Genomic DNA, 22,612 nt, shown 5'->3' on the forward strand with positions numbered 1-22,612 from the left:
GTTGGACACGACTGGGTGACTAAGCACAATTTATTTATTTATTTTTCATTGCACTGGGTCCTTATTGCTGCGCGTGGGCTTTCTCTAGTTGTGGTGAGCAAGCGTTATGCTCTAGTTTTGGTGCTTGGGCTTCTATTTGCTGTGGCTTCTGTTGTTGTGGAACATGGGCTCTAGGGCGAGAGGGCTTCAGTAGTTGTGGTACACAGGCTTAGTTGTCCCAAGGCATGTGGAATCTTCCCAGACCAGGGACTGAACCCATGTCCCCAGGATTAGCAGGTGGATTCTTTACCACTAGACCACCAGGGAAGTCCCAGAGCTAATTTTTTTGTCTAAGAGAGATACAAATATTTTTTTGTCCTTTATAGATGAAAATGATTTATACTCTGTAGAGAACATAGCACCAAAGGTTATAGTTTATTACTCTGCAGGAATTTAATCAGATTTATGTCTAGCAATAATTTAGAATGGTTTCAATATTCTTTTTTTCTTACACTGATATATATAAAATATTACTTCCCATATCTTTCTTTGAACCAGCTTTGTTTCCTGCTGACTTCTTCAATAATAAGCTAAAAGAAAAACTTGACCTAGGGCTTCCCTGGTGGCTCAGTGGTGGAGTCCACCTGCCAAGGCAGGAGACACAGGTTCTATTCCTGGTCTGGCAGGATCCCACATGCCGTGAAACAAACGAGGCCTGTGTGCCACAACTACTGAGTCTGTGCTCTAGAGCCTGGGAGCCACAGCTCCTGACCCTGAGTGCCCGGAGCACGTGCTCCGTAACAGAAGCCGCCGCCGAGGTGAGAAGTCCCTGTACTGCAACTAGAGAACAGCTCACGTAGCAAAGAAGACCCAGCACGGCCAAGAATAAATAAATTTAAAAAATTATTTAAAAAAAAATAAAAACTTGACCTATGTTTACTCCGTATTTTTACTCTGTGTGAGAATTTTTTGAACATTTTGAAATTATAATTTTGACATTTTATCAGAATACAGTTTGGCCAAATATTTAAAACTGCATGTCTAAGAACTGATCCTAAACAAGGATGTGCTCAAAAATTTAGTTCTAAGATCATTTACTGTGTATAAGGGCAAAATATCAGAAGCAAGTGTGCACCATTAGAGGACTACTTAATGCCTAAATTTATTTTCAGAGTTGTTGTTACTGGGTAAGTGGAATTTGTAGCTTTTAAATATTTCTTTACCTTGTTCATATTTTCTTGTGACACTTTTGAAAGAAGGAAAAAGCAAGATTGAAGGTCACAAAGTCTAGTTTCACCGGTCTGCCCATTCTTGTTGACAATTACTGTGGTATTTAACCCCTGACTATAGTCACTTGTCACCAGGCTTCCCTGGTGGCTTAGTGATAAAGAATATGCCTGCCAATGCAGGAGGCAGGGGTTCCATCCCTGGGTGGGGAAGATCCCCTGGAAAAGGAAATGATAACCCAGTCCAGTATTCTTCCCCAGGAAATCCCATGGACGTAGGAGCCTAGTGGGCTACAGTCCACGGGGTTGCAAAAGAGCTGGACACGACCTAGTGACAACATAAACGACAACAAAAAAATAGTCACTATAGTCTTCCCTTCTGCTCTAATTCCTGCCACTATCTTAGGGAATTTCAGAGTCCCATGACAGAATCATTCACCTGCTCCTCGAGCTTTTAAAATTCCTTAATATCCCATTTCCAATGTCCTTCTTAGCTTCTGTAATTCACTCCAAAGAAATTTTAGATCTTGTCTTCATTGAGAATTGTTTATCTCTGACACTTCTGTGCTTTTTGCTTTCAGGTGAAAATGCCTTCATTGTTTTTCTGATGAAAAGAAGTAACACATGTATAACTGCAAATTGTTTTCAGAAAATACAGAAAGATTTTAAAAGAAAAATCAGAACCTTGAAACTCAAAGCTTACCACTCTGCAGTTTGTAACCCTTTAAACCTTTTGCTAGGAATAGTTTTGTTTGTTTGTTTGCTTTCCAAAGTGGGAATTGACTATTCATTTACTTTTACAATCTGCTTTTTGCCACTCAATGACTTATCTTTCCAAGCCAATAAATAAAGACCCACATCATTAATATGACTGAAAAATAATTTATTGTAAGGCTTCAAGGAGATCAAACCAGTCCATCCTAAAGGAAATCAGCTCTGAATATACATTGGAAGGACTGATGCTGAAGCTGAAACTCCAATACTTTGGCCATCTCACACAAAGAACTGACTCATTAGAAAAGACCCTGATGGTGAGAAAGATTGAAGGCAGGAGGAGAAGGGGACAACAGAGAATGAGATGTTTGGATGGCATCACTAACTCGATGGACATGAATTTGAGCAAGCTCTGGGAGTTGGTGATGGACAGGGAAGCCTGGCATGCTGCAGTCCATGGGGTCGCAAAGAGCTGGACACGACTGCGGGACTGAACTGAACTGAAGACTATAATATTCTTCATCTAACCCAAGGTGTCTCAATCTCAACACCAGAATTTGGGGTTAGTAAATTCTTTGTTGTGGGAGGCTGTGTTGTCACTGAAGAATGTTTAGCAGCATTCCTGCCCTCTACCCACTAGATGCCAATAGCACTGTCCTCCTCCCCTACCCCAAATCAATCAAATATTTCACACCTATTCCCAAATGTCACCTGTGGCCAGTATCAACCCCCAGTTGAGAACCAGTGATATAATCAACCTGCCATTGTTTGTTTATCTACTTTGTCACAATTGAAAACAGATGCTTTCACAAACTGGGCTCAATGTTATACAGAAGCCTGGATGGGAGGGGAGTTTGGGGAGAATGGATACATGTATATGTATGGGTGAGTCCCTTTGTTGTGAAATTATCACAACATTGTCAATTGGCTATACCCCAATACAAAGTAAAAAGTTAAAAAACAGTGGTGCTTATAAATATCCTAACATATAAACTTAGCTCTTCTCCAAACTACTTCTATAGCTTAAGTTTTTATCAAGGAAGAGCATATTTTAAATTTCGATGTCCATTCCCCAGATTTCCTCCCAGAAATATTGTAGCAATTTATAATACCATTAAAATAGCAGGAATGTCATTTTCCCAGATCCTGTCCATTTCTAGGTACCATCAATTTTTTAATCTTTCTTGGTGATAAGCAAAACAAAGTATTACTTCACCCTTCTAATGTGTAATTCTTTGATTGCTAAGCAGGATAGTAGCTTTTACTATGTTTATTGACCATTTGTATTACTGCTTTGGTGAACTGCCTATTAATGTCCTTGCCCATTCTTGATTTTGTAAGGGCTATCAATTCTTCCAGTTTGCAATTTTTCCGGTAACCTTTGAGATTTCCTGAATAAAATGTATACATTTTTATGATGTTAAATGATCTGCCTTATTATGGTTTTACCTATAGTGGTGTCGTGCTTAGAAAGATCACCTGTGCTAACTGTAGTGTTTTAGTCTTTCATGCCAACCTTATATACCTCCATATCTTTCACACTCTAACACTAAGCCTTTTTGACCTGTAGACCACTGCAAATAAAATTTAAATGTACATAGGGATCATCTGGAAATCTTACTTAAATGTACGTTCTGATTCAGTAGGTTTGGCGTGAAACAAAGGATTCTGCATTTCCAGCAAACTCCCAGGTGATGTCAATGTTGTCTGGCCATACTTGGAGTGCCTAGGTTCTGGACCTTCAGCCCTCAAATCCCTATTCTCCCTACCTCCTTTCTCTGATTGGCTTTCTCCTGAATTTGCTTCTCTTCCTACCTACTATGAACCCCAAGCACAGCAATTTCAACTATACCTCACTCCTTTGTTTATCTGGAATAAGAACCCTGGCAATTTCCATCCCAGTATGGACCAAGCCATATCTTCTCCAGTCTCCAGCCACATCACCACTAAAAGAAATCACATAACTGCCACTTGCTTCTGTAACAAATGTATGATTTTTAACGTCAGATCAGAAATCCTTCACTTTGTTCCTTGACAGTTCCCTTTCCCATTCTTTACAGTAATTTTGCCTAAATTTAATCTCCTCAACCCTATTCCACCTCCTTTCAGGCCTCTGACGAATGAATAACAAAGAACTTCTTAAAGTCATACAGTAGAAATAACAGAAGAGTAACTGCTGCATACTTTTTTTTTGAGTCCGCTCAGCAGCTCAACAACATCATCCTAAGATTTTCCAACTCTTAGAAATTTGGCTTAAAGATTTATGAATTAAACTAGGTTATTTACTTAATAGACATCTCCCAGTTATTTAGGTAAGTATAATTATCATTTCCATCTTACAGACTAGGAAACTAAGGTACAGTGAGTTGACACAACCAATGAGTGTCAGAGCAAGGATGGGAACCCAGATTAGATGCTCTTAAACCTCTCTACTCTGCCTCCTGGGAAGGTTCCTAAGTGCTTGGTGTATCTATCTATCACAAAGAAGAGTGACTAGCAATTTTCAACTCTGAAAGGCACATTTCATTCACATTCCCAGGCCCCAGAAATTCTGTTTAAGTCGTCTGGGGTAGTGCCCTGGCACTACTGTTTTTAGTCTGTTAAAGGAGAATGTTATCCTAAATCAGTGCTTTTCAAACGTTTACATTTACTGGACCCTTGGCACAAGTCTCCTGTTACCCTGATAGGTAATGTATAACAGGTGTGTGAGGTGTTTGCCCTCCCCACACACCCTCTCAGGTTTTGGTCAAGTCCTTGCTGTCCCTAGTGCAAACACAGACCATTCCATCCTTCCAGAAAGAAGTATTTTTAGGCCCTGAAACTGACCTGGGCAGCGTTGTTGGAGGGAGCGTCGACATTACAATGATGACTCTGATGCCTTCTTACACATGATTCCAGGTTGTCAGTGTTCAATTTAACTTTGATTTAGTCAAACTTCCCTGGTGGCTCAGCTGGTAAAGAATCTGCCCACAGTGAGGGAGACCTACTGGGTTGGGAAAAGCCCTTGGAGACGGCAACGGCTACACACTCCTTTACTCTGGCTTGGAGAATTCCATGGACTGTATAGTGTCCACGGGGTCGCAAAGAGTCGGACACGACTGAACGACTTTCTCTTTCTTTCATACACTATAAATATTTGTCGGAAATTTTCCTGGATTCCACAAGATTCATTTAAAACTTCCGAACACACGTTCTGAAACGCCACGCGACCGCAGGGCTGGGGGCGCCTGGAGCGTCTGAGAGCGTGGCCCTGGCGAGTCGAAGAGCGTAAGAGCCTGCCTGCAGCTGCGGCCGCCCGGTACTCACGGCGCATCGTGGGGCTCCAGGTGAGCCCCGGGCTTGCCGGCCCGCACCGCCCAACGCGAGAAGCCGTCCCAGCCCTTGCTGCAGCTGTTGGGCGGAGCGCCGGGGACCCCTACATCCGACGGAGCGGTGGCCGAGGTGAGGATACTTCCAACCTTGGGCGCCGGCAAAAACTAAGACCACGCAAGGTAACTCGGTTTCGGGAAGCTCTGCCACGCCTCGGCACAAGCCGCCGCGCCCTGGAATCCTCGCGCCGCGTGGGCGCCGGCGGGCTCAGGTGAGAAGCAGGCAGAGGTGCCCGGGTCGCCGGGCTAGACCCCGCCCCGGAGTGCCTCCCGCGGTGTCTGAGTGGGCCAAAGCGACGTCAGTTAGATGTCGAGGGCGGGACCTGAACTCGCCCGCCCCCTGGCCCAGCTATAATGTCTGGTCTCGGCAAGCGGCTGCAGCCAGGCGGTGGTGTGCGCCTGGGCAGGGGTGAGGCCTGGGGCGCGCGGGGTCAGGCGCAGCTGCTGCGGCTGACGGGCGGTGGGGACGTGGGGAGGGGCTGGGTGGGCTATGGGATGGTGGGCACCTGGGGCTGCCGGTGCTCTGGGTACGCTAACTCCTGAAGGTGTTACTTCCAACTTTTACCTCTTTCGGAAGCAGCGAGCTTTAGTGTCGGGAGATCTGATACTAAAGAGGAGAGCGGGAGCTAGTAGCATTCACATTTTCCCTCCAGCCCACCGCCTGCCTTATCTGCTCAGCTTTATTATTTTTATTCATCTCTAGAACATGGACTGCGCCCGCCTCTGGCTAGGGCTGCTAATGCCTGCGGTAGCTGCCCTGGACTTCAGCTACCACCACCAGCCAGAGATGGAAGCGTTTCTGAAGAATGTTGCCCAAAACTACAGTTCTATCACTCACTTACACAGTATCGGGAAATCTGTACAAGGTAGGGCGCGTCTCCTGTACTTTCCAAAACCCCTAGTCCTCACTTTCATTCATCAAATATACCTTAGTTTCCTGTCCCCTTTCTATGAAGCTACTCAGAGGGGCTCCAGGCGAATCCATCACTGTCTCGCGTGTAGATTGTTTCTCCCTTTGTGAGTTGCGTTGCTTTTTGTCAGGGGAGTACTAAGATTTGAATTTTACTAAACGTCTCCTCTGTCATTCGGTGTCATTGAGTGCTTTGCGTGAATGGCGTTCTGATTTTGGATTTTGCAGACAGATTTCTTGGAATGAATATTTTAGCCTTTAGTTTTCTAGATAAACTTTTGCAAAGGAAGTCTGTTTACCCATCTCAAGTTTCCCTTTTTGATGGCTTCTTTAAATATGATTCAGACTGTTAGGATCCTGTCTGCAAGTCTCTTTTAAATTCGAAATAGTTCTGTTGGTGAGATTTCTATATCATGTATAATTAGCCCTATGGCTTAAAGTTATGTAAAAAAAAAAGTGACTCTGGTACTGATTAAAAAGCTGTTTTAAAAATTATTCATTGGAATAAGACAATTGCTGAATAATAAGTGTACCATAGCAGTGACTGGTATTGCTCCTAGTATTTTCATGCTCATTATTTAAATACTTTATTTTAATTTGGAAGCCATATATTGAGTATAAACATGTAAATGTATATTATATTAATTATTTTTTAGTAGATAGGAAAACTGAATCATAGTGAAATGAGTATTTTGCCCAAGAACACCCCAGATCACTAGTGAGTTTTATAACCAGGATTGGCACACAGATCATTCTGCTTCAAGGCTTAAATATTTGGGGGAAAAGACAAATAATTTTACCACGTATTATTAATCTTATATTGGTACTTCCCCCAAAACATACCAGTTGACTAAATATTTAAGTTTTGTCAAGTGTATGTAATTTGGATCTCAACTCTTTTTTTTTTTTTCCCCCCACACCAGAATAATACTTTAACAATCTGCAAATCTGTTCTTTTGGTTTTAAGTCCTGCAAAATGAGTGGTAAATCAAAGATCTGTGCATGAGTCTCTTGGATCTCAACTCTTTATAAGGTGTGTTTCAACCCCAACTGAATTTTAGCTCTGTGTTTTTCAGCCAATTTGGGAGTCTCTTAATCACCATATTCTGAAGTAATCATTTCCCAAAAACTTAAGGCTGTGGTTTATATTGTAAGCAGTGTTCCATAAGTTTGCTTATATGCAATGCAACAGAAAAATCCTAGGCTTGTGTGTAATGGCATCTTTGTTTTTAAACAGCATTGCTAAAGAGTTGGTGCCAGAATTATTCTATATTGCTCTATAATCCAAAATTATAGAGATTGAATGTATGAGAAAGCATATCTTGAATCAGCATACGTATATAGCCTTTTGAAATTGTTTTCCCCTAGGGGTAAAGAAGAGCAACTTTAAAAGATCTCAGAATACTAATTATATCAATAAAGGAAAAACAGAGCACAGCTGACTTGAGTTATTGTTCAGTCATCATTTAAACCACAAGGCAATGTGAATGTTGTTAATTTTTAAGTACTAAGTGAGTTAGCTTTTATTTTTTCAAGCACAAAGTGCTTGTGCAAGAAAATCAGGGACTCTCTCTCAATGTCAACCAGCTATTTTGATCTACCCTGCATGCTGTCAGACTATAGCAATAATGAAAGCCAGCAAGCTTTAATTGTTTTTACCTGTGTGCACTCTTATAGTTAAAGGACTGGGGAATTATCATGTAAAAAATACAATGATGCTAGTTTAGGTCAAAGCTTTGTATTGAGTATGCTCTGAATAATTACTCTGATTAAGATAAGTCCCAAATCTGCTATTGGGTTCCGAGCAGGAGGTTAAACTGTACAGTGGTAACTGGGAGCTGGTTGCCAGGGCATCCTTGTATGGTTGTTGGTATTCTTTTTGCTAGATGGACAGTTCTCCCTGGCCATCTTGCCCTCTGATGTAAGATGCTTACTTAGCAAACATGATTTACCATATGTATTATTTATTTTTCTTTTTGTATTATGAATGTGGACAACCTACCTAGAAGGGAAAGTAATATTTCTACCTTGCCAATTTATTTTTAGCTTTTGTAAATGCCTGTCACATGTATTTTCACTGCTGTGATCATGGATTATAGTCTGCTTTCTTTCTCCCAGTTCATATTATTTCATTACGTATTTCTATGAATTGAATGGTTTGCTAGTGTGAATTGGTTGCTATATAATATTTTATGTTGATTATGTTAATTTGTTAGTCATTCATCTTTGAGCCATCTATATAGTTTCTAGTGGCCTCTGTTATAAAGAGTAATGCCAAAAAAATAAATGTCATGATTAATGGCCTTCTATTATAATTGAGTATTTTTCCAGTTTTTAATTTTGAAATGTTTGAAACCTACACAAAAGCTCTGCACACAACATCATTCATTATTAGAGAAATGCAAATCAAAACCACAATGAGGTACCATCTCACACCAATCAGAATGGCTGTCATCAAAAAGTCTACAAAAAATTACTGGAGAGGGTGTGCAGAAAAGGGAACCCTCTTATACTGTTGATGGGAATGCAAACTGGTACAGCCACTGTGGAGAAGAGTGTGGAGATTAGAACTACTGTATGACCCAGCAATCCCACTGCTGGGCATACACCCTGAGGAAACCAGAATTGAAAGAGACACATGTATCCCAATGTTCATCGCAGCACTATTTACAATAGCTAGGACATGGAAGCAACCTAGATGTCCATCAGCAGATGAATGGATAAGCAAGCTGTGGTACATATACACAATGGAATATTACTCAGCTATAAAAAATAACACATTTGAGTCAACTTTAATGTGGTGGATGAAACTGGAGTCTATTATACAGAGTGAAGCAGGTCAGAAAGAGAAACACAAATACTATATATTAACACATATATTTGGAATTTAGAAAGATGGAAATGACAGTCCTACATACAGTAGGGCAGCAAGAGACACAGATATAAAGAACAGACTCGGGGTCTGTAGGACAAGGAGAGAGTGGGATGATTTGAGAGAATAGTGTTGAAACATATTCTGAAACATATATTGAAAGTATATTACCGTATGTAAAATAGATGACCAGTGCAAATTTGATTCATGAAGCAGGGCACCCAAAGCCAGTGCTCTGGGACAACCCAGAGGGATAGGGGTGGGGAGGGGGTAGAAGTGGGGTTCAGAATGGGGGAACACATTATACCTGTGACTGATTCATGTTGATGTATGGCAAAAATCATCATCACAATACTGTAATTATCTTCTCCTATCTTTTTAATTATTCCTAAGTCCCTTTGTGGAGTGTGTTTGGCACATATTCAGTGATTTTTATGTTTGTTTAGTGGCTTGAATATTTGCCAAAGGAGTCTTGTGAAGCAAGCTGAAAAGTGTGCCATTTGTGTCCTGGCATCAGATAGCCCCCTTTAAAATACAAATGTATTTGTTGTATCAATAGACTCCCCAGCTTTTCTCTTCACATCCCCTCTGGTTAGTTCTAGGACCATTTTAAATAAGATTTCCTACATCTATTCTAAGAATCTTGTCTTTCCTCTTGCTAAGTCTAACCTTTGTCTGAATAAGGAAGGTTGCAAAGGTCAAGGATTAGATAACAATATGTTATAAAGTGCTTTCCACGTATTGGGTGTTTTAATATGTTTTTTAAATCTCAACATCTCAAAGTAGGCATTAACGTCATTTACAGAATGGGTCCAATGAGGTACAGATAAGTCAATTAACTTGCTGAAGATCACACAGCTGACAAGTGTTAGGTCTCAAGCACATCTTTCTCATCAAGGAAGCAGTTCCACATAGATGTGGTTGCATGGAGATTGTGGTAGTTAGTGGAGGGTTTCAGAGTCATGTTTTGGGCACATTTGATCTGAAAATAAAGCTTCTGCCAAGATCCAACACAGTAGTTAGTTGCCACTTGTCTATTGAGCTGTTGAAATGTGACCAGACCAAATTAAGATGAGCTAAAAGTGACTCTGAAGATTTTAATACCAAAAAGTAAAATAGTCCATTAATATTTTATATTGATTCCTTGTTAAAATGTAATGTTTTAAATATATAGGTGAAATAAGACATATTTAAAAATTAACTTCACCTGGTTTTAATTTTGTTAACATGGTTGTGGTTTCTAAAACATTTTAAATTACATATGACTTGCACTGCATTTTGGGCTGTGCTGATCTGGACAGAACTTTGTTATGAGCAATTTTTTTTCTGAGTACAAAAGAAACTCAAGTTCATCTAGACATTTGGGAAGATATAACAAAGCACCAAGAAGAAAATTAAAATCTCACCATCCAAAGGAAACATTTAGTAAACTTAAAAGGCTATATGCCCTTTGTGTCTTTCTCCCCTCCCACTGAGCCAAATGACTTGCTTGCCTGTGCAAACATTTTTCTAAAACTTAACTTTTAATGCCTGCTACGTGTCCTATCAATGGACGTACTATTGTTTATTTAACTTAGACCCCACTGATGAACGCTTAGTTTGTTTCTAAACTTTTCTTGTTGTTAAAAAAAAATGGAGGTTCAAAAGGGAGGGGACATATGTATACCAATGGCTGATTCATGTTGATATATGGCAGAAACCAACACAATATTGTAAAGCAATTATCCTTCAATTAAAAATAAATAAAATTTAATGCCATAGAGAACATCTTTGTAGCTAAAACAACTAAAGTTGTCAGAGTGCACACAGGCTTGGTAACCACAAGGCCCAAGTTCAAATTCCAGATTCTCTATTTTGTAGCAGTGTGACCCTGGGTGGTTAGAATACTTCCTGGATCATGGTAAAGTATTACGTAAGCACTGCCGTTCAGGATAAGACCTGCTATTGAGGATACATTTCCAAAAAGGAAATTACCAACACTTAAAGCAGTTTTATGTATTTGATACATGTAACCAAACTTATTTCCTAGGAGTGTATTGATTTGATAATTGCACAAGAAATGTATGCTTAACTCTTCTAAATCTTATATCAGTGATAAATCAGGCATTAGTGGCTTTAAAGATTTCTGTAGTATTTGCCAAAGGGTACAGAGTTTGGTCATCAGGATGAATATGTCCTAGGGATCTACTGTATGGTGGAGTGCCTGTAGTTAACAATGTTTACTTTAACATTTGCTAAGAAGGTAGATATGCTGACTGTTTTGATGATGATGATGAAAGATCACTGTACCATGATTTTTTCATGATTGTTTAAAGTATAAAGGAGAATTTACTTCTCGTGCATTTACCTCACGAACTCTCACTGTCCTATATTCATTCAACAGATATTTTATTGAATTTCTCTGCCAGGAATCTTCATAACATTGCATATGCTCAAAAATCTTCCTAGAATTGGCTTAGATTCCAGCCCCAAAGAGGCATGCACTGCGTTTGCGTATGCAGATCTCTCATTGTCTACTACCCTTGACTACTACTATCTCTCATTGTCTACTACCTTTGACTAGATTTTGACTAGCAATTTACCCTTGGAAAAGAACATTGTATTTAAGACTTTTGCACGACGTTCAGTTTTCTGTCATTTCTGTCATTTCTGTTCATTTCCCAAATGTGATTGGACAGCCAGTTTGCTTGAGATCCTGCATAAAATGCTTTTTGTGATGTAAATATTGACATATTGAGGACTAAATACCAAGAAGACCATTAAAATCTAGGAATTTCAGCTGTAATATACATGTTTGTGATTTCAGATTACATTGAGTTAGCCTTTCCCCTTCTTTAACTTGAAATGTAAGGTCCTTTTCTGAAACATCTTAGGAATATCAGCCTTGTTTTATAACCACTCAGTTTCTTAAAGACACTGCTTTTTTTTTTTTCTTACAAGGAAATGATTTAGATTTCCACCATATTTGTAGGATGATATTTGAAGAGGATGAGATAGAATATCCAAAAAATAACAGAATTTTACTCTGCTTCTTGTGTCTAGGAACAATTTTTGTTCTAAATCTCAAATATATCCAAACACCAATACTCTCGGGCCATTTGAAACTTAAAGGATAGTGACAGCCGACATTAATTGAATTTTACTCTTTACCTAGCACTTTACACATACACCTCACCTAATCACTCTAGCGAGAGTGTGAAATACCATTACTACCCTTCAATTCACATGGGAAGAATTGAGATTCAATGAATCATCCATAGTCAGTAAATGACAGAGTGATTGGAACCAAGTCTGTCTTGCCCAATAGTGAACCCTTAAAAGCACTTTGCTGAAGAGAAAAGTTTCTCCGGTTACCTTTTCTCTCTTTTTGTCCCTTTCCCCTCCCCCACACATCCTTGCCTCTCCCCTTGTCCCGATCCCTGTGATTCTGAAAAAGTAGACAAGCATACTCTATCATCCAAGGAAAGGCCTGTTTTAAATGTTTTTTGTGCTGAGTGATATTCTGTAGAACTCCTTGACCCCTTTTCAGTATTTGCAGTTTCATCCAAAGCAGTGTGAATTCCATATTTTTGTGTAGACTTAATCTTTTTTCTTTATACCAAAACTGTTTGATTATGAGGCAAAAGGAGAAGGCTGAAGTTCTGGTTTGCACACTGTGTGGACACCCACCCACCTAAATGCCATCTCTGAAGTTGATAATAGTGTTTCTCATTAAGAGCAGTACCGCCCCCTAGGGGGAAAATTTGAAAATTGAGGGGCGGTTTAGGCCATAACTTTGAAGTCTTTGGATGGGGGACCTTGCTGGTAATGCATCCTCCTGGTGGTGTTAACAAATACACAGAATTGTCATGCATAGTGAAAAATCGTCCCCCATACTTTCTAATGTCTTCCATAAGTGAAAGACAAGCTTACCATCATCTGAACCTAAAACCAATTCTTTTATTTACAAATGCAAAATATTTTCCTTCACAATATTAATATGTAACAAACTTTCCAGGAATGTAACTATAGGTAAATTGAGGAAAATTTTATTATGTTTTTCTCTGAACCTGATTTTGAGATATTTCACATAAAATCCTGACACCAGTGGGCACACAGCTGTATCAGTCTGCATTTGTAATAAATGCCTTCACTGTGAGTCTCAAGAATTGATATAAGCATCTTTTTCATTGTGTCTTTGAGTGGATGGTGCCCAAGTATTTACATATTGATAACATGGTTTATTATAAATTGCTTTCTTTTTTTCCTTGATATATAAATCTTTTTGAAATTACCTAGGCAAATATTTTCTGTGAATTTTATGCCAACACAGTAAATAAAAGAAGAGTTGCGAAATATTGGGTGTGAAAAGAGGCCTCAACTGATAGGGTTTGGAACTGTTGGTCGAAAACCACAGATGCAGAGAGCTGATAAGGACCCTCTTCAGGTTTGTGTAGCCAGCGTCCAAAAGGTATTTGGTTTCTGTTCTTAACCAAAAAAAACTGTGTGTCTGGAGGTAACACTACAGTGACAAATAGAATCTAGAGTTGAGAACTAACTGCTGTTCACCCTGTTTCCTTCCTTTATTTTGTGCATTTAGAGTGTCCCTTTCTCAAAGAATACAAAGTCAGAAAGTAAGATAAGAATATTACAGTAAAAAAAAAAAAAGGAAGTATAGTTGATTTACAATGTTATATTTCAGGTGTACAGCAAAGTGACTTAGTTTATATATACATAAAATATGTGTGTGTGTATATATATTTCAGATTCTTTTCCCTTATAGGTTATTACCAAAAAGTTAAATTTTTAAAGATTATATCAAATACCAACATGCATTTGGGTTAAGGGAAAGAGATTAAATCAGAACTTCCTATCTGGTGATTTAAAGCAATTGGTATTCTTTCTAGCTCTGTAGTCATTCAATGCAATGTAAGATAGTAGTTTGCTGAGAAGGTAGGAAATCCTTGTTTGAGTTTGTGTGCAAATAAACAGACATTAAATAAAAAATACAAAAACAGACATAAGTTCCACGTTAAAAAATGTTTTCTCATGCCTGTTTTGTAAGGACTGCTGCATGTCAGATGGTTAAAAAGTGCACATTTTCTGGTCTGTGGCCTTTCACATACATAACTTTATCAAAAGCTCAACTGGAGGTTTAATCTCCATGGCATCACAAAAATGCCACCAACTTCAAACAAGTTGGCTTCAAACTGGCTCCTCAGACTTAGGCTCCTCAGGCTTCTGAACCTCCCCAGAGCTTCCTGAAGATAACAGCCTTCATGGTGGGGTATAAAGGCATTAACAACAGGGTAAACCCTTCAAATATGCAGGCACTGTCACAAAGTCTGGGAGAAGAAAGCAAACCTGCAATCTGTATAAACAAAGAGCTTTCAGGGAGTTGTTTACGCAGTTTTTAAAAATTGCTCTGATAGAAATCTCTGCGGGAACTAGAACCACACTAAGGAGCACGACCACAGTCACCTGAGCTGACAGTCCTCCCGACATGTAACTGAGCGCCCCTTTCCAACAGCGTGCACAGGAGTACTAGGAATGTAGTCAGGTGAATGTTGAGCACACTGCCGCACTTTCGGAGCAGGAATGGGTGTTGGGGACCACTCGATCATTTATTCCGTTGATTGAGCTGAATTCAAAGTGTCATCTCCTCCTGGAAGCGTTTCTTTAGACGCTTGGGCAGAGGTAGACTCTTCCTGAGCATCTTCCAGCCCCTCTGTCTATATTGCACCTGGAGGGCAGGGCTTTTGCTCATCTGTGTATCATAGTCCCAAATATGCGCTGATTGTATGTGACAGGCGCTCTGAGGGTCACAGCTGAAGAGTTTTTCCATGCACTGTAAAGGAAACTTTAATGTAAATACACTTTTATACAGTATAGTATATAGTATGCTATGTGTATGTATATAAGATGTTTATTTTTATGTATACTTTTATAGACATTTATGTAGTTACACATACTATATGTAACTTTATGCAACATTATATAGTATGTAGTATGTACCCATAAGTGTCAAGAAAATGAATTGTTTCCTGGCCATATAAAGTATTTTGCTCAAACTACAGTAAAATAGTATAACTTGGAGTAGTGGTAATGGAGGACCCACAGTGAGTCACTGGCGTGTGGGAGGAGGCAGTAGGGACGTTAGTGTCCTTCGGGCAGTAAGGCGGATAACTGAACTGTTCACTGCCAACCTAAAGGGGTCCGCCTCTCCCCTCAGCCCCCCAGACACTAACCAAACATGTGTTAAGGGAGTAAATACAAGAGATACACACACAGACCCCTTTCCATTAAGAAGAGTTTAAGTAAATATCCCTGGTTTTATTTGAACAGTGCAAAAATAATTCAAGTATATTTAGAAAATGTAAAAAAAAGAGAAAGGACCTCTCCACCCGCCGCCCCCCTCCCCGCCACACACACACAAATGTTAAGCAGGTACTTGGAATCTCTTAATGTTAAGAGTCTTTTTTTTCCTTCCAAACTCAGCAATGCTTTACAGATTTAAGATGTACAGGTTTTGGAAATACAGAGGTCAACAGATTGAAGGTTGAGAGCATCTTTGATTTTTTAATCCCTATTAAATATTCATTCTCTTGTTCATTGGTAACTCAGTCAAGCCCGTCCATTAAAATTCTTTTACGGGGCCTGTTTACTCTTGAGAAAGTAAATAGCATGGAAAGTGGGGATGTGTGGAGAGTATAGATCATTTTAACATGGAGCACTTCCACAGAAGTTTCCCCATTATTTTAATAATTAAATATATTTGTACCTTGGTAATAATACTGGAGAAGGCAATGGCACCCCACTCCGGTACTCTTGCCTGGAGAATCCCAGGGATGGGGGAGCCTGGTGGGCTGCCGTCTGTGGGGTCGCACAGAGTCGGACACGACTGCAGCACCCTTTATATTATATTTATAATAATACCAAATGGCAACCCACTCCAGTATTCTTGCCTGGAGAATCCCATGGACAGAGGAATCTCGAGGGCTATAGTCCATGGGGTCGCAAGAGTCAGACAACAACTTGGCAACTAAACCAGCAAACCACCACAGATAATACCAAATGTGTGTGGAGTTAAAGCTGAGATGCAGGTTGCTCAGTTGAGGAACACACTTACTCTTATAGACTGAATAATCTTGCTGTCCTAGAGATAAGCCTGGCAGGGTTATCATTTGTTACCAGTAAATTCCTTTCTGTTTATGAAAAAAACAGACAAATTTGGAAATACCACATTCTAGCCTTAACAAGCATTTAGTTGGGCCTGGTCATCTTCTGAGTTTTAGGAACGTATACTTCTAAATGTACAGACTGTGTCTTCAGATTCAGCAGCACGCTCTAGCTCACAGTGTAGGGGTAGGCAGAGAGTGAGGAGGTTTTGAGGGTAGAGGAGTCTGCTGTATTCCAAGAACAGAAACGAGGCCAGTGGCGCTGGAGCACAGCGAGCAGGGGGAGAATAGTAGTGGGCATGGCTGGAGAGGGGTGCAGGGGACAGTCCATAGAGTGCCCGGCACACGAATTCAAAGAAGGAGAGCTTGAATGCTCTTCTGATAATAACAGGAAACTACTGAACAGTTTTAATCAAAATGATGTCATCTGATGTGGGTTTAGAAAAATTGTGACTTCGGCTGCTGTTGCTGTTGTTGAGTCGCTAAGTCGTGTCTGACTCTTTGCGACCCTGTGAACTAGAGCACGCCAGCCTTCCCTGTCTTTCACTATCTCCTGGAGTTTGCTCAGATTCATATCCATTGAGTCAGTGGTGCTATCTAACCATCTCGTCCTCTGCTGCTGTCTGATGAGTAGAGAGTTAATTAGAAAGGGGAAAGTATAGACGGAGGGAAAATAATTCAGTTATAATAATCCAGGCACCGGTTAATGGTGGTGTTTTGGATGAAGATGCTGTATTAGAAATGGAGAGAAGTGGAGGGATTAGAGATTTGCTTTGGAAATAAAACCAACAATACTTGCTAATGGATTGGAAGAGAGTGGGCAGGGATCAGGGAACAATAAAAGATCCAGGATGACTTTCAGGTTTCCGGCTTGGGCAGCTAAGTGTTTAAGGTATTATTTACCAAGGTAGAAAACACTAGAAAAGGACAAGTTTTGGTTGAAACAAAGAGCTCTGATTTAGACAGATTTTAGAAATTTGAAATCCTTAAAAGATATCCAGTGGGAATGTCCAGTAGACAGGTGTATAGGTGGAGTTTGGAGGAAAGTTTTGACTATAGAAATAAACTTGAGAGTCATCAACATGTAGATGGCATTGAAACCTATGTGATTAAAAAAAAATCTAACGAGAATAGAGATAAAAGAGGGCCAGAATAGAGCTGTAGGATACTGTAATCTTTAATACTGTCTGATAGAGATAGAAGCCAGCAAAGGAGATAGGAAAAAAATCAGCAATGAAGTAGGAAAAAGATGAAAAGCAGTATCATAGACATCTCGAAAGGGCAGCAGTTCAAGAAGTAGAAGTTGGGGTCCCATGACCACCCACTAGTAAATTGCCAAAGGACCCGTGACTCTACAAAGTCATAGCCAGGATTAATGAAGCAAAAGACACAGTGCAGGCACAGCAGAATAATGATACATTTTGCCTGGAGAATCCCAGGGATGGGGGAGCCTGGTGGGCTGCTGTCTATGGGGTTGTGCAGAGTCGGACACGACTGAAGTGACTTAGCAGCAGCAGCAGCAGCAGCAAAAACTACAGAAGTCAGCATGGGCTTACCTGTTCTCAGTGAGGGTTGCACAGATGCATGCTTCTCTCCAACCTGAAGTCTGTCTCCACTCACAGAAGCCCACTCGAGTCTTGGAGGCCCAGAGTTCTTCACAGGAGCTGGTCACATGACTATCGTGACCAGCCAGGACACATACCCACACTAAATACCAGGTACCCATTATGAATACTACTGTTTACTTTAAACAATGCTTTAGGCTGGTATATACTGACCCTTTGTCTTGCGGGTACAGAATAGCATCATTAATTAGAGAACATTGAAAGAGTAGTGCTCAGAATTTGGTTAAGGGCATTATGATGAGTTTAAGTATTCTAAAGATAAGCACGGAGAAGGCAATGGCACCCCACTCCAGTACTCTTGCCTGGAAAATCCCATGGACAGAGGAGCCTGGTGGGCTGCCGTCTCTGTGGTCACACAGAGTCGGACACAACTGAAGCGACTTAGCAGCAGCAGCCGAGATAAGCAAGGAGGGAGTAAAACAGACCAGCTATGTTAATTCTTTCCTTGCAGAGGTCCTGGCCAACCATGTTGGATGCAGTTATAAGTGAAGTCTGACAGTCATAAAGTTAAGTGATAGATCCCAAAGTTGCGTTAGTTAATCTATATCTCTGGACAGATTCATTCAATTTATTCAGCAAACGTGTACCAAATGCTTAATATAGTTTGTGACATGTGCTGGCATAAAAATATAGAGGTAAGAAGTCAAATGTGTCCCCTGCCCTGATGGAGCTGATGATCTGAGACGTGCACGGGAAGGAAGAGACATCCTAATGAATGCAGATGGGATTCACCTTGGGGGACTCGATGGCAGGGGAACTGAGGGATAGAAGTGAGTTAGGTGAAAGGTGGAAGTTAAGGCCATAAATAGTGTGTTCAAAGGTCTGGTGGTGAAGGGGCATATGGACCCTGTGGAGCAAAAGTTGAATGTGGCTGGAGAGGAGAGCACGAAGGGGCGAGAGGAGGCAAGACGGGCAGATTGTGGAAGGCCTAGCCTACCTTGTGAAAGACTTCATGCTTCACCCAGAGAGAGTCATCATCATCCTATGGACTCCTGCCTGATAGGTTTGCTTTCTTAAGCAGAAAATTTCTGATTATTTTACAGTTCATTTTGCATTATGATAAAGATTCTCTTTAAGAAGTAAAGTGCGACAGCCATGTCTGGAATAAGAAAAATAGTGAGAAAATAGAAACACGCCAATAAACCAGAGCACCAACAAAGCATAATATTAAATCTACAAAAATAAGAATAGTTCATCAGAATTAATCAGCATAAAGGGTTCTGATTTAAGTACCATATTTGGGCTTGATTATTCATTTAAATCTAAAAGATCATTTATTTTTAATCATACAACTTAGCTAGAAGCATTTTAATGATGCATTGCACATTGTGTCTTTTTTGCCCTCACAGTACAGATCACACAAAGATTTTTTTTTTAATCAGTCATTTTGGAGACAAATTATAGTTATGCCAGACTTATATACCGAAAGTATTTAATAATAATTAAATCTAGAATTCAGAGAGATATGTTAGAGTACCTAGGAATAGATGCTTAAAATTTTTTTCCCAACTGTATTGAGATATAATTGGTGTATAATTTTATGTAAGTTTGAAATTTGAAACACATGTACTATAAAATCAGAAAAAGATTAGTTAACATCTCCTCCTCCTCACGTCTATACTATGTTGTTTTGGTGGTGGTGAGAATATTTAAGTCTGGTCATTCATTCAGCAACTTCATATAATACAGTATTGTTCACTATAGTCACTGTGTGTGTTAGTCACTGACTTGTGTCTGACTCTTTTTTCAACCTCATGTGACTGTAACCCACCAGGTTCCTCTGTCCATGGAATTTTCCAGGCAACAATACTGGAGTGGGTTGCCATTTCCTACTCCAGGGGATCTTCCTGACCCAAGGATTGAACCCAGATCTCCTGTATTGCATACGGATTCTTTATTGTTGAGCCATCGGAAAAGCCTGTAGTCATTGTACTGTCTGTTAAGTCCCCAGAATTTATAACTGGAAGTTTGTTTCCCTTGATCAACACCTCCCCATTTCCCCTGCTTCCCAGCCTCTGGCAACCACCAATCCACTCTTTCTGTGAGTCCAGCTTTTTCAGATTCCACATATAAGTCAGATCATAGCTGTGTCTTAGTTCACTTAGCATAATGCCCTCATTTCCTCCATGCTGTCACAGGTGGCAAGATTTCCTTTTCTTTTATGGCTGAATAAAATTCCGTTCTATGTGCATACCACATTTTCTCTATCATTCATCCATCTGTGGACGTTTAAGTTGTTTCCATGTTTTGGCTATTATGACTACTACTGTTTGAACTTGGGGGTGAAGACGCCTCTTGGAGATACTGATTCTGTTTCCTTCAAGTAAATACCCAGAAGTGGAATTGCTGGGTGATATGGTAGTTATTGGGGCTTCCCTGTGGCTCAGACAGTAAAGAATCTACCTGCAGTGCAGGAGACCTGGGTTCAGTCCCTGGCTCAGGAAGACCCCCTGAAGAAGGGAATGGCAACCCACTCCAGTGTTCTTGCCTGGAGAATCCCCACAAACAGAGGAGCCTGGCAGGCTACAGCCCACGGGGTCACAAAAGAGTTGGACATGACTGAGTGAATAACACTTTCACTTTACTTTTTCTTCATGGTAGGTATAATTTTAATTTGGGGGGTGGGGAGGGGAAACTCCATACCATTTTTTATAGTGGCTGTACCAAGGTGTGTGCCTACCAACCATGCACAAGATAGAAACACTTTCTATTTTAAAACAATATTGGAGTTATCATGAAATATAGTTGACCCTTGAATATCATGAGCTTGAACTACGTGGGTCCACTGGGGTTTTTTTTTTTAACAGTAAATACTACCAACTACATGATCTGCAGTTGGTTGAATCCTCTGAGGAGCCACAGATACAAAGGACTGACTAAATTACAAAAAAGACTTCTGATTGTTCAGAGGCTTGGCACCCCTGACCCCTGTGTTGTTTTAGAGTCAACTCTACAACCACTCAAACTTTTCAAGTGTTGTGTAGCAGCACAGAGAGGGAACTTAATCTTGGTCTCATTTTCTAGCAAGTTATTGAGTAGGAACAGCAAGGGTGAGAAAATGCAAGACATGCAGCTGCTGTTTACTACATACCTGTCATGTGCCAGGCACTCTGCTAGGCCCTTTGCAGATTTTCCTCACTTAAGCTATACAAAAGCTCTAAGTTATTTACATGCCTGTCTTAGAGCTGAGAACAAACAGATTCCATAGATGAAGGAACTGATCCAAAATTGTGTCTTGGTAACTGATAGATTTGGGTTAAGAATCCAAATGTGTCTTCCAGTAATTCATTTATATACTCAGTCAACAATTGATTTATTGCCCTCCTGTTGTCTATCAGAACCTTGGCGGGAGGCTGCAAAGAACCTGGACCTTTCTCTTTAGGAACTAGGGCCGGGGCCTTACACCTAGTCACCTTAATAGGAAAAGTACCATGCTGCTGCTGCTGCTAAGTCACTTCAGTCGTGTCCGACCCTGTGCGACCCCATAGATGGCAGCCCACCAGGCTCCCCCGTCCCTGGGATTCTCCAGGCAAGAACACTGGAGTGGGTTGCCATTTCCTTCTCCAATGCATGAAAGTGAAAAGTCAAAGTGAAGTCTCTCAGTCGTGTCCAACTCTTAGCGACCTCATGGACTGTAGCCTACCAGGCTCCTCCGTCCATGGGATTTTCCAGGCAAGAGTACTGGAGTGGGGTGCCATTGCCTTCTCTGGAAAAGTACCATAACAGGGCTGTAAATGTTGAAAGGCCTGGTATCCAGGGTGCTTGGGAAAGTCGAGAAAGGTTTATCAGGGAAGCTGATAATTGGACAAAGCTTTGACTATTCCCAGGCAGACAGGTGACAGGGTAGGAATTCTTGGTAAAATGAATGGAGAAAACAGACTGGAGTAAGGGGCAGGGTGAGAGTGTACTGCAAGCAGCATCTGGGGCACTGAATGCTGCCCTCATACACAGTGAAGGATAAAGAATTGACGGTGGTTTCCTGGGATTTTTTCTTTTTAAATTAATTTTTATTGGAGTATAGTTGCTTTACAATGTTGTGTTAGTTTCTGCTCTACAGCAAAGTGAATCAGGTCTATGTATACACATATTCCCTCTTTTTTGGATTTGCTTCCCATTTGGGTCACCACAGAGCACCGAGTAGAGTTCCCTGTGCTAATACGTTGGTATAAAAGTAATTGCAGTTCAGACCATGAATTTTAAATCATCATAACTAGGCTCGAACACATCTTTATTAATCAAAATAGGAACCATTACAATCAGTATATTTTTGCCAATGAGAAATAAGTTTGTTTATTCCTATAGCATAAAAATCCATGCTTTTGGATTCCATAAGCTCTTAGAAAGCATTTTCTGACTCCTGCTGGTTGTGATATTGTTTCCCTGCAAAAAGTTGTTGAGATGCTCGAAGAAGTGTGTAGTTATTTGGTGAGAGGTCAGATGAATACAGCAGATGAGGCAAAACTTCATAACCCAATTCATTCAACTTTTGAAGCACTGGTTGTAAGACATGCAGTTTGGCCTTGTGGAGAAGAATTGGGCCCTTTCTGTTGACCAGTGACAGCTACAGGCATTGCAGTTTTCGATGCATCTCATCAATTTGCTGAGCATACTTCTCAGATGTAATGATTTCACCAGGATTCAAAAAGCTGTAGGGGATCAGACCAGCAGCAGACCACGAAACAGTGACCATGACCTTTTTTGGTACAAGTTTGGCTTTGGGAAGTGCTTTGGAGCTTCTTCTTGGTCCAGCCATTGAGCTGG

General features: G+C 40.5%; 1 protein-coding gene across 4 annotated transcripts in view; it reads left to right on the forward strand.

The window, feature by feature from the left end:
• Window positions 1–5,165: 5,165 nt before the first annotated feature.
• The window catches only part of CPM (carboxypeptidase M), an 80,174-nt gene continuing 62,727 nt past the window's right edge, over window positions 5,166–22,612 (forward strand). For 2 of the 4 annotated variants that reach the window (XM_086400070.1, XM_086400068.1), the window contains exons 1-2: window positions 5,667–5,696; window positions 5,991–6,153. In XM_086400070.1, coding sequence (XP_086256196.1) covers window positions 5,994–6,153 — 160 coding nt within the window. In that variant the 5' untranslated portion in view covers window positions 5,667–5,696; window positions 5,991–5,993. Of the gene's footprint in view, window positions 5,500–5,666; window positions 5,697–5,990; window positions 6,154–7,120; window positions 7,231–22,612 lie in introns of those variants that run through there. The other 2 variants (XM_086400071.1, XM_086400069.1) reach the window with 2 other exon arrangements.

Source organism: Bos grunniens, chromosome 5, assembly GCF_055505025.1.
Source record: "Bos grunniens cultivar Pamir isolate PY7600 chromosome 5, Bosgru_T2T1.0, whole genome shotgun sequence".
NCBI classification, from domain to species: Eukaryota; Metazoa; Chordata; class Mammalia; order Artiodactyla; family Bovidae; genus Bos; species Bos grunniens.